Here is a 13,603-nt window from a genome sequence, read left to right on the forward strand (position 1 = left end):
CGCTCTATTTTTCGCCTCCGCCCTTTTCTGATCTTGTTGTTGTCTTACCCAGCAGGTACTCGCAAGGTTTCCAGGAAGGCACGTGCCCCACCCCGGCCAAGAATCTCCAGCTGCCGCTCATCGGTCGTTCGGCCTCCTCGGACGTCCGCAGACCTCTGGAAGAAGAATTCAAAATGGAGGCCGACAAGTTCCTCCGGCAGCATAACGACCCGTCGGCCGAATTCGACGCCGCCGGCGCTTTGCAAATTCTGGAGGAGAAATCGGCCGGCGCCGCCGATCGACTCCAGAGCTTGCCCTCGCCGTATTTCTCTCCCATAGAGTTGATGGAGCCGAGCCACCCGATGGCCGACCTGGCCATGCCGACGCTGCCTTGCACGGAGACGGAGCATCTCTCCGATAGCGTTTACGGCGGCTACTTGCCCAAGCCGTCCACGCCGGTGCACCGGCCCGATCCGCAGGAGCCCTGCTTCGACATCGCGGCGCCGCCCACGCCGGCGCCCGCCGCGCTGCCTCCGCTCGACATCGACGACATCGCGGAACCTCACCACAGCGAGCCCAACTTGGTCCTCTCGGACCTCCCGTCGGTCATCGAGGAAAGGGACGAGGAAGAGGAAGACGACGACGACGAAGTGGAAGACCTGGACTTAGAAGAACCCACGGACGAGGATCATTGCGCCGTGCACGAGAGCCAGCCGACGCGGGAGGTGTCTTCCTTCCCCGCTCAAGTTGAGGAGCCTTTGAGAAAGAGCTGGCACGTCGAGTCGCCGGAAGAACCGGATCCAGAGGTCCACCGTTTCACTCCGCCGCTTCCCGAAGCCGGCCACGGGGAGAACTGTTACGAGCACAGCATGAGTTGGAACCACGACGTGGACCTTAAATCTCCCCATCGGACGTACGGGGAGATCGAAGCGGCCGTCTCCAAGATCACCAGCCCCTATTCTCATTCGGACAGCGATCTGCAGCACTTGTCCGGACACCCGTCCGTCACGCCTCCGTACGCCACCTGGAATCGGTGGCACAAGGAAGAAGACCCCGAGGATTTTGATGAGCAGAAGGAGGCCGTGGCCGACATTCCGTCTCTGGACAGAGCCGACGGCGCTCTGAACGACGAGCCCAATTATTTGAATTCGTCCTCGTCCTCCACCAGACTGGAGTCTTTCTTCCAGGAGTGCAGCAAATCCAGTATTGAGGTTCCTCAGCAGATGGACGCGGAAGCGGCGTGCGAGGAGCCCGGCATCAGGCAGAGCTCGCATACCTTCTGCCCCGTTACCGCCGTCACCGACGGGCACCTGACTTCGGCCGTTGCGCCCGAGCCGGTCGTGCCTTGGGCGGATCCTTTCTCCACTGATGCGGATGAGCTCGATGACCTCGGACCGTTCTCCTTGCCTGACCTCCCGCTGCCGGAAAAGCCGGACGTCGTCGAGCACCGAGACTCGGATTTTGCCGACCTGAACAAGACCGGACAATGTCACATTCGTCATACGATGATGGACGTCGACGACCCGGACTTAATGCAGGTAGACCATTCGGGTCTTCTGGAGACCACGTGCTCCGCTCAAGACCAAAGGCCGGGGGAACCCGCCGTGCAAGACCTAGCGGTCCCGTCGTCTCACAACGCCTTTGGGCAAGAGTTGGAGCCGGAGCCTCAGAGCGTCCCGGTCACCATCCCTCTGGCTTTTACGCAACCCGGCGTCATGTTGGAAAGCAAAATGCCGTACGGAGGCTCCGACGAGTCGGATCCCGACTCGTCGTATTCGTCCGAGACCAGCCAGCTCCATCACATCCAGATTCACCCCGTGCCCGCCGTCGAGACTTTGCGCTTGCCGCAAGACACCGCGGCGGCGGCGGTCGACAAGCCGGAGGTGAGGCGGGAGGACGTATCGGAGCCCCTGAGGGAATCTTTGTCACCCGACGGGGTTCTTCACCTCCCGGTGGCCGCCGTTAGTCCTCCCGCTTCCCTGGAGCGGCCGGAGGCTCAAGAGACGGCCGCCAAGCCGGTCCCGGTAGCCCAGAGCGCAGATGTCCCCAAAAAGGTGGATGAAATCCCTCAGAGGATAACGCGCAACCGGGCCAAGAACCATCTGTCTGCTCTGGCTCCTCCTCCTGTGAGCGCAACGTGTTCCACCCCCTCCTTGTCTGTGACCATCAGTCCGGTGGTGACCATCAACGCTCTCCCTGCCAGAACGCCGACTCCCAATTCGGTGTTGGCCTTTTCGTCGCTGAAAAAAGACAAAGAGCCGTTGCTCAGCATCTCATCCAGTCCATCCAACTCCACTCTGACGCTGTCCGTACCCGCTTCTTTGAGCTCCTCGCCCACGGTGGTTCTGAGCAAAACGAGTAAAGGCCGCCCGCTCCCAGGAGAGGAAGATGATTCTCAGACCCAGCACCCGCGCAAGAGGAAGTTCCCCCGTTCCACCACGCAGCAGGTGCAAGTGCAGCTGGTGAACACGGCCATGCAGCAGACCCGCGAGATGATCCAGCAGACGCTGGCCGTCGTCGTCAACGCCATCAAGTTGGATGACATCGAGCCTTACCACAGTGACCGGTCCAACCCGTACTTTGAGTATCTGCAGATCAGGAAGAAGATTGAGGAAAAGAGGAAAATTTTGTGCTACATCACTCCACAGGCCCCTCAGTGCTACGCCGAGTACGTGACCTACACCGGCTCCTATCTGCTGGACGGCAAGCCCCTCAGCAAGCTTCATATCCCGGTGGTAAGTTGAGTGAGCTTCAGAACCTTTCCGTGGGTTTCTGGATCTGCACAAACGGGCGTTAAATGTTGGGGTTTTTTTTGTTTTTTTTTGTCAACAGATTGCGCCGCCGCCGTCGTTGTCTGAGGCTCTGAAAGAGCTCTTCAGACAGCAGGAGGCCGTGAGAGGAAAGCTGCGCTTGCAGCACAGCATCGAACGGGTACGCAAAAGATCCTCGGGCCGGCCCACTTTGCGCTCTGCTCGGAAGGTCGCAAATGAGCTCGCTGGCTTTCCCGTTAACAGGAGAAGCTGATCGTCTCTTGCGAGCAGGAAGTGTTGCGAGTCCACTGCAGAGCGGCGAGGACCATCGCCAATCAGGCCGTGCCGTTCAGCGCCTGCACCATGCTTTTGGACTCGGAAGTGTACAACATGCCGTCGGAGAGCCAGGTAGCCATCGTGGCCGTACCCGAGAGGAGCCTCCTTCCTTCGCCTTTTCTTTGACTCCTGTGCTTGCTCAGGGCGACGAGAACAAATCGGTGAGAGATCGCTTCAACGCGCGCCAGTTCATCTCCTGGATTCAGGACGTGGACGATAAATACGACCGGATGAAGGTAAGAATCGTGCTACTTGCCTTCCGTTTTAATTGATTGATTTTATTTATTCTTAATTCATCTTATTTTTTCGGGGGCGGGTCCATTTGATGGTGTCGTCAACACGCCCTTTGTTTGTCTGTGTGTGTGTGTCAGACGTGCCTGTTGATGCGGCAACAGCACGAGGCGGCGGCCCTCAACGCCGTGCAAAGGATGGAATGGCAGTTGAAGGTCCAGGAATTGGATCCCGCCGGACATAAGTCGCTGTGCGTCAACGAGGTGCCGTCCTTCTACGTTCCAATGGTCGATGTCAACGACGACTTTGTCCTCCTGCCGGCGTGACGCCTCTCGGCGCAGCCGGCAAGAGTTACCTTCATCCCAATCCCTTCTTCTCAGAGAGAATTTGTTGAACAGAACAAATGGAAAGGGCTAGCAAATTTGAGAAGGGCCTTCAGACAGGAAAACAGCAAACGTACAGCGGAAGAGCGCAGATAAAAAACAAGAAACAACGACGACAACATGCTCTCGGTTCCCTTCCTCCAAGAAGGAAACTTCTTTTTACCGGGGGCAAAGAAAATACTCAAGTTGCACTTTTGATTCTCAGAGATTTTTACTCCTTTTTGAATCGGAGCATGAAAAGCAGAAACCGTTTTTTTTTGCTTTACGGCACCGGCCCGCGACTCCCTTCCGGACGGGACGGGATGGGAGGGGAGGGGAGGGCGGGGACAGAGATCTATTTTCTGCATTCATTTTTTGGGGCTTTGCTTCATGAAACCGACGACCACTGGGGAGGAGCATCAAAGAGCAGTACCACGCAAGGAAGGAGCTGCAAAGCGTCCTCTCCGATGGAGCCACGGGGCGCAGGTCAGGTCAGGATGTCAACAAAACCCTGGTGCAACGGTGGATTTGTGTGAGAATCCACCGGCAGACGACGACGACGACAAAACGTGACACAGCGGGAATCTCCAGCGACACAGGTGCTGCCACACTGTCAAATCCCAGACGGCAGATGGATACAAGTGTCTGCAAGAGAGGAAGAAACTGTTGGGCGGGCGGGCGGGCGCAGCCTCTCAGCCAGGCCAGGAAGAGGAGGAGGAGCGCAGCGGGTCCCCGAGGTCAGGTCGGAGAGCCTTCTCGGCCGGCCCGCTCGGCAAAACGCATCCGAGCGCCTCGGACTGCAAACGAAACAAACAGAACGAATGTTGACATTCAAAGAGACTATGGAGAAATTGTTGTTGGGCGGGCGGGCGGGCGGGCGGGCAGGGAGAAATATTGTTTTTGTCTATTTCTTTACTTGGGCATTTCATTGTTTCTGAGGAAGTGACTTGAAACACTACAGAGCCAATATTAGTTTAATGGAAAAGAAAACAAAGAAAAGAAAAGTGAAAAAAAAAAACAACAAGTTGTATTCCGTAAATGATGTACAGTTTTTATATTCGTCAACCAATGTATTCTTGCTGCCTTCTAGATAATTTATTTTGCCACACATTACTGCACAGTTGTAAATAACCTATGTACTGTAATATCACTCAAGTAAGTGTAAGGAAAAAGAAAAGAAATAAAAAGTATCTTTTTATGTACAGTTCACTTTTGGGCAGCACTTTCCCCTCCCTCATATCCGTGGGCCAAATATGTACTCAATTCTGTCAGTATTGGAAAGGCAAAGTTGTACCACCACATCGCCAACGCCGCCGCCGTCCGTCCGTCCGTCCGTCACTCGCAAACGACGCTTTTGGATTTAACCCCGGGGCCCCAAAGGCCAAGCAAGCAAGCCACACCTTTCAACCCACACATGTAGCCGAATAGACCGGGACTTATTTAACAAATAGAGGAATATTACTCACTGCTTTACTACACAATTATATCGGAGTAATCTCCAACCAAGAAAATGCCTTTTCCGGTGAAAACTAATGTACTCCTTGTTGGGCAAAGTCACAGAGATATTTATTGTTTGGATGGAAAGCATACGTGATGTCGTCGTTCATGAACACAAGCGCAACCCCGCGGTGATGTCTCATGTATTTTTCATTTTGCAAAATTGGCTCGTCCAAAACCATCATATTCAGTTCACGTGTAAAATGAGAGAGGGTGCAACCGTCTGGAGCGTTGCAAGGTTTCCATTCCATGCTAACCTTTCAACACAATACTGCTTAGCCTTAGGCATTGCAATGCTGACCCACAAGATGGCGCCAGTGAGCTAGAACACTAAGTACTCTTGACTTAGTACAGGATGCGGCCTTCGAATCAAATACTTGTCTTTCTGAGTCTAAATCAAGAATTGAACATCGGTTCTGATGGAACCGTCTCGAGTCGCAGGAGGTGTTGTCATTGTTATTGCAGCTCCTCTGTGCGCCATTTCCAAAAAGCTCCCAAATGGAATCATACAAAAAAAAAAATCAATGTTGTGGATTGGCTTCTTTTTTTTTTTTTTTTTTGGGTCTCATATTGTTCCAAATGTGTTCCAATTGTATTCTGCTAGCTCTCTCATTCAAAGGCCTTCTGTCAGTCGATTGCTGTGTTTATGATGTGTCATCGGATGCTATTACACTGTGCAGACAAGTGGCTAAGAGTATAGTTAACACCCCTCCAGGTTGGCACATGTCATATTTGAACCCCCCCCCCCCACACACACACACACACACACACACACTTCTTTGTTGTTGGTTTCTTCCAAAGTTAGTTTGTGTTTTTTTGGTCACAGAATGGTTGGTTGTGTGTCCTTTTGACTCTCTCTCTATCCCGTTGTGTAGATGTTTTTGTTTCTAACACCAGTGGCATGTCAATCACAGTGCTTATCAAGCAGAATGTAAAGCCGTTACTACGTTTGTCCGCCCTCACTATTGTTTACAAGACGTCCTCCGTGTTTTGCTTTTGTCCGTCAGGCTTTGTTTTTACTGGTGCAATCAATCACTGATTTTAACGGCAAAGGCTTGAAATGGTGACGGTTGACCGTGCAATTCATCAGAGACGTTTTCGCAGAGCCCTCTCATGCCGTTACGCAGAGCAATAGACGAAAAGAGGTTGATTGAATGATCAGCCATAGCTACCGAGCCATCCATCCCCGCCCGCAGCTTGGCGAGCGCGGTGATGCAGATGCGAGCGAGCCTGACAGCACCTCAGTCAGCAACATATTACCTCTATAATCCTCACATTCACACATAATTTACATTTGTTTTGATTTTCTTACTGGGTTTAGAAATACATAATTGCTATTTTTCCATTCGATAGAATCACAATTTCAAGCCTTTATTTCCCTAGTTGTTTTTTTTTTTTTTTTCAAACCCAGACTGTAGCTGTTTCTTTGTTCCTTTTTTTTTTTTCTTTTTAGAATGGACAACGACTAATACAAAGCATGGAGAACTACTCTTAAAATGGTGAGAAATAACCTATTTATTATCTATTTTTTTCTGGCACCTGTTGTATGTTTTGGTTAAAGTTGGTCTCCGCTGTGTAAATTTTCCTCCTTGTAATGCGTGAAAGAGACGTACTGTAAATAGTTGTGTAAATAAAACCTCCCAGGACGTTTTGCACCCTCTTCTTTGTACTAGTCTGAAAAGTTGTGTAGAATGTGGGCTTCTAACAGAAACAAGCAGACTACGCTCACCGCAGGTAGATCTGATGTAACAATGTAACATTTTTTTATTTGTACAATGTAGTTCGTGTACATATTGTTGGAGCAGCTAAGGGGGAGGGGGCAAATTTGAGGGCTTGTCGATGCTGTCGTCAGTGCTGTCATAGAAATCCAGTACTTTCACCTTCTAGCTGTTTTTCATTTCCTGGAGAGAAAAAAAATAGAAAACAACAAATAATGTGAGAACCAGAAATGGAGATGGGCGGGGGGGGGATAAGACTAAAAGTGAAAAGTAAAAATTCAAAATTGTTATTTTCTACAGTTGCATGTACAGAGAGCGCGAGAACTGCTGTTGTTCCTCAGAGATTATGTTCGTTAATAAAATTTTGAAATATTAAAACTATGCCCCCTTTTGTTTTGTCTTTGCCACGAGCAAGATTTTCCCAATCTAAAGGCTGCATTTAATACTCAGAGGGGACTAGTCCGTGTGTCATGTTTACCAGCCGCATGTTTAAAATAGAGGGTCCAACTTTAGCTTTTTTGGTCATCTAATAGCCTCAAAGAAATGCCCCTGCTAAGTCACTGGCTGATTTGGTGTTTAGTGGTCTCATCCTAACCATTCTGAAATCTTAGAGTGTATTTTTTGGGGGGCTTGTGCACATTAATTAGCCTTGTCATTGGGGGGGCTGCAACCCATTGAACATCCGGAATAGGAGCGCCAATGAACGTCAGCAACACTCATCCAACATCTTCCCGATGCAGGGTGTTAAAAAAAACTTTCGCTGGATTCTCTAATGTGAAGAGAAGTCATCGTGATCGATTCAAACACAAATAGAATGATGTCTCACTAATAAAAATAAATAGAATAATTGTCAGCACAGGAGGCGCGTCAAAGGCAGAGCAGTGTTTGTGACGTCAGACCCCCTTATCCTCCAACCCGCCACCGCCGTGCTTGATTTAAGATTCTACTCGAAGGTTGGTGGTCGCAGCTGGTCCAGCTGTGCTCCGGTCCGGACGTACCCGTGCAATCAGTGGACCTGCAAAGCCCCTGGAAATGGATTACGATGCCAAGGTGTTCCCTTACAGCGGCGGTTACGGACGCTACAACCGAATGGTGGTGGCGTTCAGCTGGTTCCCCAGTTTCGCTGTCATGTGCAACCTTTTCAGCGACGTCTTCTACACGGCCATCCCGGACGCGTACCACTGCAAACCGGACCCGCGGCTCCTTCCCTCCGGCTTCCCCCTCGCTAACCTGTCAAAGTTGCTTTACCTAAACCTGACCGTCCCTTGGGTCAACGGCACCGGCCTGAGCCACTGCGAGCTCTACAAGTACCCGGCGAACTCGTCGGACTTGTCCCAAAGGGTTCCCCGGGAGAAGGTGAGCTGCACCCAAGGCTGGGAGTATGCTCGTATGTCGGGGCTGCAGAGCAACTTCGTGACCGAGGTAATGACGCCAGTCCAGTCCAGTCACTGTTCAAACTTTGATGTTGTCTACGGAAAGCGACCAAGCTGCTGAACGCTGAAATGGTCCTACTGAATTGTGAAAACAAAGACAAAGTGGATATTGCTCAAATAGGTTTGTCAGTTAGCGGATAAGATTGTGAATTGTGTCAATATTTGCTCCAACGTTTTGCTGATGTTGGCTCATTGACATGAGCAAACATGCTGGTAGGTTCTCAAGACATTCTCACAACATTCTGCTCAGGACAAAGCAGTGTGGGAACGGAACAAAAGATGATCAAGTTGGCAACACTTTAAATTGACAAACAATTCCACAGACAAACCCAAAATTTGGCACCAAAAGATCTGGAAGAGAAGATGGTTGCAAGGAAAGAGAAGGTGGAGGGAGGTGTGCTTAGTGCTTGGCACAAGCTTGCCTGACATGCAAATATAAATCCAGCCCAGTTTACAAATATTGATAAAGACATCTCAGAAGAAGCATGGCAGGATCCGGGAATTTCTTTTTAAATGCGAATAAAATGAAGCTGTTTGTCAGAATCAAAGCGTTCACTGCCAAAGATGAGTTATGTCGTTTGATGTTTTTTTTTTTTTTTTTTTTTGGACAGTGTTGACTTGTTCCCCTTTTAAATAGTAAGCTTACTACTTATGTGGTGATAATGAGGCAAATCGCCAGAAGTGCATAGCAACGCACCAGTTAAAATTGAAAATTTCCTCTTTCCAACAGTGTGGAGAAGAGAATTAACTGTCATGGTGACCTTGGCAGCAGTCTTTTAGTTCGACAATACAAAGCGTCGCATACTCTCAATCAGGGAATATGAGTGTGTCTTATGATAGTTAGTATGCTAACTATTTCAAAATGTTCCTGCTGCTATGTGAAAACTTCTTTTCATGCTGGGCTTGAACAAATCGCTCCGGTTGCATGGGTTAGCTCGATAAGATACGCAAGAGTGTTGACTCGTTGGCTGACAAATAAACAAGTTGTGCCTGTGCTGAGCAACCCTGCCAACTTGCATGGATGTTCAGCTTGGAGTATTTTCAAGTATTCGAATTTTTGACCATACAAAACTCAAATGATGGCCAGTTCGTTGTGTGTCTACGAATTACAACATTAGCAAAAGATCACATTGGCGAGTGGAAAAGAACATCTTGGCGGCCTCTATTTTCATCACCACTCTTCTAACGTGGTTATGCCGTCAGCAGTCATCTTGATTCGATTAGCTTGTCATGATCTACATTCCCGTCAGTTGGCACACCGAGATCAGTGATTCTTTCTTTTCTTTTTTTCTTTTTTTTTTACAGCTTGTGATGGAGCTGGCCGAATGCACTCAACCCCCAAATGAAATAAAAAATCAATTGATGTTAATTGTGTTTCTTTTGCGTTGCAGTGGAACTTGGTGTGCGGTGACTACTGGAAAGTTCCCCTTCAACACATCTGCTTCATGACAGGATGGATTGTGGGCTACATCTTTATCGGCTCATTGTGCGACTGGTAAACAATCAAATCATGCCAGTGATTTTTTTTTTTTTTTTTTTTTCCCCAAGTCACTTAGGGCTGCAATTTTGTGCTTTCCTCAGGCTCGGTCGTCGACGAGGTTTTCTGCTGTCCGTCAGTCTGTCCAGTGTGTTTGGCATGGCCGTGTGTTTGTCCAACAGCGCCGTGGTGTTTCTGCTGCTTCGTCTCACTCAGGGCGTCATGCTCGCCGGGGTCTTCTTATCCTCGTACATAGCAAGTAAGTTGCGTTGCGTGCGCTCACATGCTTCGCGTTAAGCTGGATGGAACACGGAGGACGGCCACAATGCCGTCCGTCCGTCCACTACAATCTTGAATGAACTCTTGGCACTTTGCATTTTTTTGGCAACTATTCATTTGTTGCTCACTGAAAGAGTAGAAAACAATTTTTTATAATCGGATGTGGCAATTTCATTTTAATACAGAATGTGAATGACGGCACAATTTTGGTACATATTTATTTATCAATTTTTAATTTGTTTTATTTATTTATTTATTTATTTTGACCTAATATTCAGAACACACACCTTTATAAACAAACTCTATACTATCAAACTTTATATGAAAAGCGTGGCATTCCGTGTGTGTCCTGTACTAGAGCTGGAATTTCTCAGAGGAGTTCCTGAAGAGTTTTGTACTATTTCCTGTCAGGTTTGTTTTTTTCCGTGGAATTCCATCAGTATGTCGAGATGTCTCCGGCAGGGGAGCATAGTAGGTGTGAGTGTACAAAAGGTCCTGATCCAATGAGTCCGTTGGGACTTGGCAGAAGCAAGCAGATTTTTGCCTTGGTCCTTTTCCAAGTAGCTGCGCACCCATGTCTGTTTTTTTCATACCGTACACAACAGTCCCCCATTCCTACAAGCCAGGTCGGGGCCAGACTTTTGACGTTGTCAGATTTAGACGGTGGCAAATTGCTGGCCGGGCAATGTCCTGCGGATTTCCATTCGCAATTCACCGAGATGTCAAAACAATAGCTGGGCCGGCCAGAAAGTAAGCAGGAAGGGAGCTTCTCACTCCCTTTGTCCTCTTCCCCAGCCCGGGGGGAGGAAAGTGGAATAAATCCAGTGGCTGGGAAAAAGAGGTTAAAGGTGACATGCTGCACAGTCACAAGTAAGTCAACATTGATGGCAAAAGCTTTATCTTCATTATTGAGCAATTTGTTTGCGACGGCTGAAACACGTCTCGTTATGGATTGAGTTGTCGTTCAAGGATTCCCGAGGCCAAGCCAGGAAAGGCAAAGACGGGGGGGTTAAAGGTCACAAACCATAAAAGCTGAGCGCCAATAGGTGGAAACAACAAAATCAAGTGTGAATGATTCTTATTTTGATTGAATTACCACACAAACGCAGTCAGTGCTTTTGTTTCTTTCCATCTCGTCAATGTCATGAAAACATTGGATTGACTTTTGCGTTTGTTTGTTTGTTTGTTTGTTCTTTCTGTTTGTCCAGGGTTGGAGCTGTGCGACGCTCCCCATCGTCTGATGGTTGCCATGGTGGGCGGTTTCTTCGGCATCTTTGCGGAGGTGCTGTTGCCAGGCGTGGCTGCGCTGTGTCGCGATTGGCCCATTTTGCAGGCCGTTACCACCTTACCTCTGCTCCTGCTCGTTTCCTACTGGTGGTAAGAGGAGGGAATGGAGATAATCAAGAGCAAAATAAATGCCGCCTTTGATTTGGTTAATAAATGGCGCTATCCAGATGTCTTGGCTCTCCTGGTGAAAAGCAAACTGTGTTGTTCAGCTGCGCGTCATTGTTTCCGGAGCCTCCCCGTTGGCTGCTGGCCACAGCTCAGATGGCCCAAGCCAAGCGGAGCATCCGGGAATTCTCCGCTCGGAACGGCGTGTGTTTACCGGACGAGCTCTTCCCCGGTGAAATGTTGCTGTCAGGTGAGCTGAGCCGAGCCGAGCCGCCTGACACTATTTGGACGCAACTGGCATTCTTCATTTTTCCCTGCTCGTAGAGATCGATTCGGTATTCAATGAAGATTGCCAGCCCAGATACTATTCCGTTTTGGAGCTGCGGCAGACTCGGGTTATTTGGAAGAACTGCCTCATCCTCAGCTTCACTCTGTAAGTCGGGATCGATCATCAAAAGCAACAAGCGGGTCGTTTTTGGTCGATGTCGCGTCTCACGCTTACCTTTCTCCGCAGCTTGATCGGAACAGGCATCCAGTACTGCTTCACCAGAAACCTGCACATGTCTTCCAGCAACTTCTACTTCAGCTACTTTGTCCGAATCACCACGGGAACCCTGGCCTGTATCTTCATCTGCTCCACGGTCAATCATTTTGGCCGACGCAGCATGCTTCTGCTCTCCGCCATCGTCACCGGCCTGGCCTCGCTGCTTCTGCTGGCTCTGGCCCAGTGTACGCCCGCTTTGATTGGATGATGATGATGATTTCTGCACGTGCGGTCTAATCTTGAGTGTTTGCAGCGTTTCCTTGTGTTGTCAGACTTGCAAGGAGGTCTGGTGCTGGTGCTTTCTATTGTGGGTCTGCTGTTTTCGCAAGCTCTCGCCATGCTCAGCATCTTCTTTGCCTGCGAGGTGATGCCGACTGTCGTGCGGTGAGTGGATTGCATCGAATAGGAGAGCTCACGGAGCTGAAGCCTCACGTGATGAAATGTGATGAAAACAAGTTAGGAGCTTTGCTGAACAACCAATCTCCTTTTGTCTTTGTGCGTATCAGAGGCGGGTGCCTGGGCCTGGTGCTGGCAGCCGGCTGCGTGGGCATGGCCGCCTCTTCCCTGATGGAGCTCCAGAACAACAGCGGCTACTTCCTCCACCACGTGATCTTCGCCTCTTTCGCCGTCCTCTCCGTGCTCTGCATCATGCTCCTGCCCGAGAGCAAGCGCAAGCCCCTGCCCGACTCGCTGAAGGACGGCGAGAGCCGGCGCCGGCCGCCGCTCTTCCCGTCGTCTCAGGCGGACAGGGTGGACCTGCCCTTGCTGAACTCCCGGCCCCTGTCGTCGGAGTACAATCCCGACAACTACTCGCGCCTGGTCTGCGCCACCAGGAAGATGTTGAGCAAAGACCGTTTGCCGTACAGAATAGCCGTGCCGACTCAGCAGCGCCTGCCTTCTGATGGGAGTGAAGCGCCGGGGCAGGCGAGCCAACCGCTGAGGGAAGCGTCGGAACACTGAATGGTCATGGGGGACAATGGAACCAAGCGTGCCTGCTGGTTGCTTATGTGGGAGCTCATCATTTCATTAGGAATAACGGCTTCATTTTCTAAAAAAAGAAAAAGAAAGAAATCAATCGGATCCGTTGTAATTGCTACGGCTGCCATGGCACCAATGGTTGATTTGTGCGCGCTTGGACACTTAAGCGGCCAAGTGGCGTCCATCATGTGAGCTGCAGCTCTTTGTCCGTTAATGAGCAACTCGTGCACTTTTCAATAAGTCTGACAGTGTGACTCAGCAGTGTCTCCGTCGCAGCCCAAAATTCCTTCAATCCGACGCTCGGACCGCCCGGTTCAAGCGCTCGCTCGCTCGTCTGGGAATTTTGCAGAACACACTATAGGGCGCCAAGTAATGCACGCTGTTGAAGAAAGTCAGACATTTTGTGTTGGGATTATTTCCTCAATTATCACTTGTGTAAAGGGTGTCACTGGTGTTGGAATTAAACCCGTGTTTGTATTTAGACTTGGGAGCACTTGCCGTGGCCTTTTGAAAGACAATCTTTAATACTTAAAGCCCCTCAATTGGACCAGCCTGAATAATTCGGGCGCCAGAATTCCTGAATACGTTATTTTGTTTGTCGGCATTTCTGACTAGCCTCGGGACAAT

The 13,603-nt window shown here is 49.8% G+C and overlaps 2 protein-coding genes across 4 annotated transcripts in view; both read left to right on the forward strand.

The window, feature by feature from the left end:
* ankrd11 (ankyrin repeat domain 11) overlaps positions 1–6,815 on the forward strand; it is a 46,522-nt gene extending 39,707 nt beyond the window's left edge. The window contains exons 10-14 of one of the 2 annotated variants that reach the window (XM_049718953.2): positions 53–2,714; positions 2,812–2,910; positions 2,994–3,137; positions 3,209–3,301; positions 3,437–6,815. In XM_049718953.2, coding sequence (XP_049574910.1) covers positions 53–2,714; positions 2,812–2,910; positions 2,994–3,137; positions 3,209–3,301; positions 3,437–3,622 — 3,184 coding nt within the window. In that variant the 3' untranslated portion in view covers positions 3,623–6,815. The remainder of the gene's footprint in view (positions 1–52; positions 2,715–2,811; positions 2,911–2,993; positions 3,138–3,208; positions 3,302–3,436) is intronic. The other variant, XM_049718954.2, reaches the window with a different exon arrangement.
* Positions 6,816–6,962: 147 nt separating this feature from the next.
* On the forward strand, positions 6,963–13,459 carry slc22a31 (solute carrier family 22 member 31). Of its 2 annotated transcripts, none has more exons than XM_049718955.2 (9): positions 6,963–8,295; positions 9,698–9,801; positions 9,888–10,042; positions 11,271–11,439; positions 11,559–11,704; positions 11,779–11,887; positions 11,969–12,183; positions 12,271–12,382; positions 12,505–13,459. In XM_049718955.2, the coding sequence occupies exons 1-9, from the start codon at positions 7,906–7,908 to the stop codon at positions 12,956–12,958; spliced, it is 1,854 nt and encodes a 617-aa protein (XP_049574912.1). In that variant the 5' UTR covers positions 6,963–7,905; the 3' UTR covers positions 12,959–13,459. The 2 variants fall into 2 exon arrangements, with proteins under 2 accessions (XP_049574912.1, XP_049574913.1); XM_049718956.2 differs by having other exon boundaries at positions 6,963–8,229.
* The last annotated feature ends 144 nt before the right edge of the window (positions 13,460–13,603 follow it).

The sequence above is a fragment of the Syngnathus scovelli genome, chromosome 4 (assembly GCF_024217435.2).
Source record: "Syngnathus scovelli strain Florida chromosome 4, RoL_Ssco_1.2, whole genome shotgun sequence".
Classification (NCBI taxonomy): Eukaryota; Metazoa; Chordata; class Actinopteri; order Syngnathiformes; family Syngnathidae; genus Syngnathus; species Syngnathus scovelli.

What these genes read in the sequence shown, in the direction of transcription:
- slc22a31 (XM_049718955.2), top strand. Translation starts at nt 7,906, where the DNA reads ATGGATTACGATGCCAAGGTGTTCCCTTACAGCGGCGGTTACGGACGC. An exon ending in AGAGCAACTTCGTGACCGAG is followed by an intron (nt 8,296 to 9,697) that starts GTAATGACGCCA and finishes TTTGCGTTGCAG; the next exon opens with TGGAACTTGGTGTGCGGTGA. An exon ending in GTGATGCCGACTGTCGTGCG is followed by an intron (nt 12,383 to 12,504) that starts GTGAGTGGATTG and finishes TGTGCGTATCAG; the next exon opens with AGGCGGGTGCCTGGGCCTGG.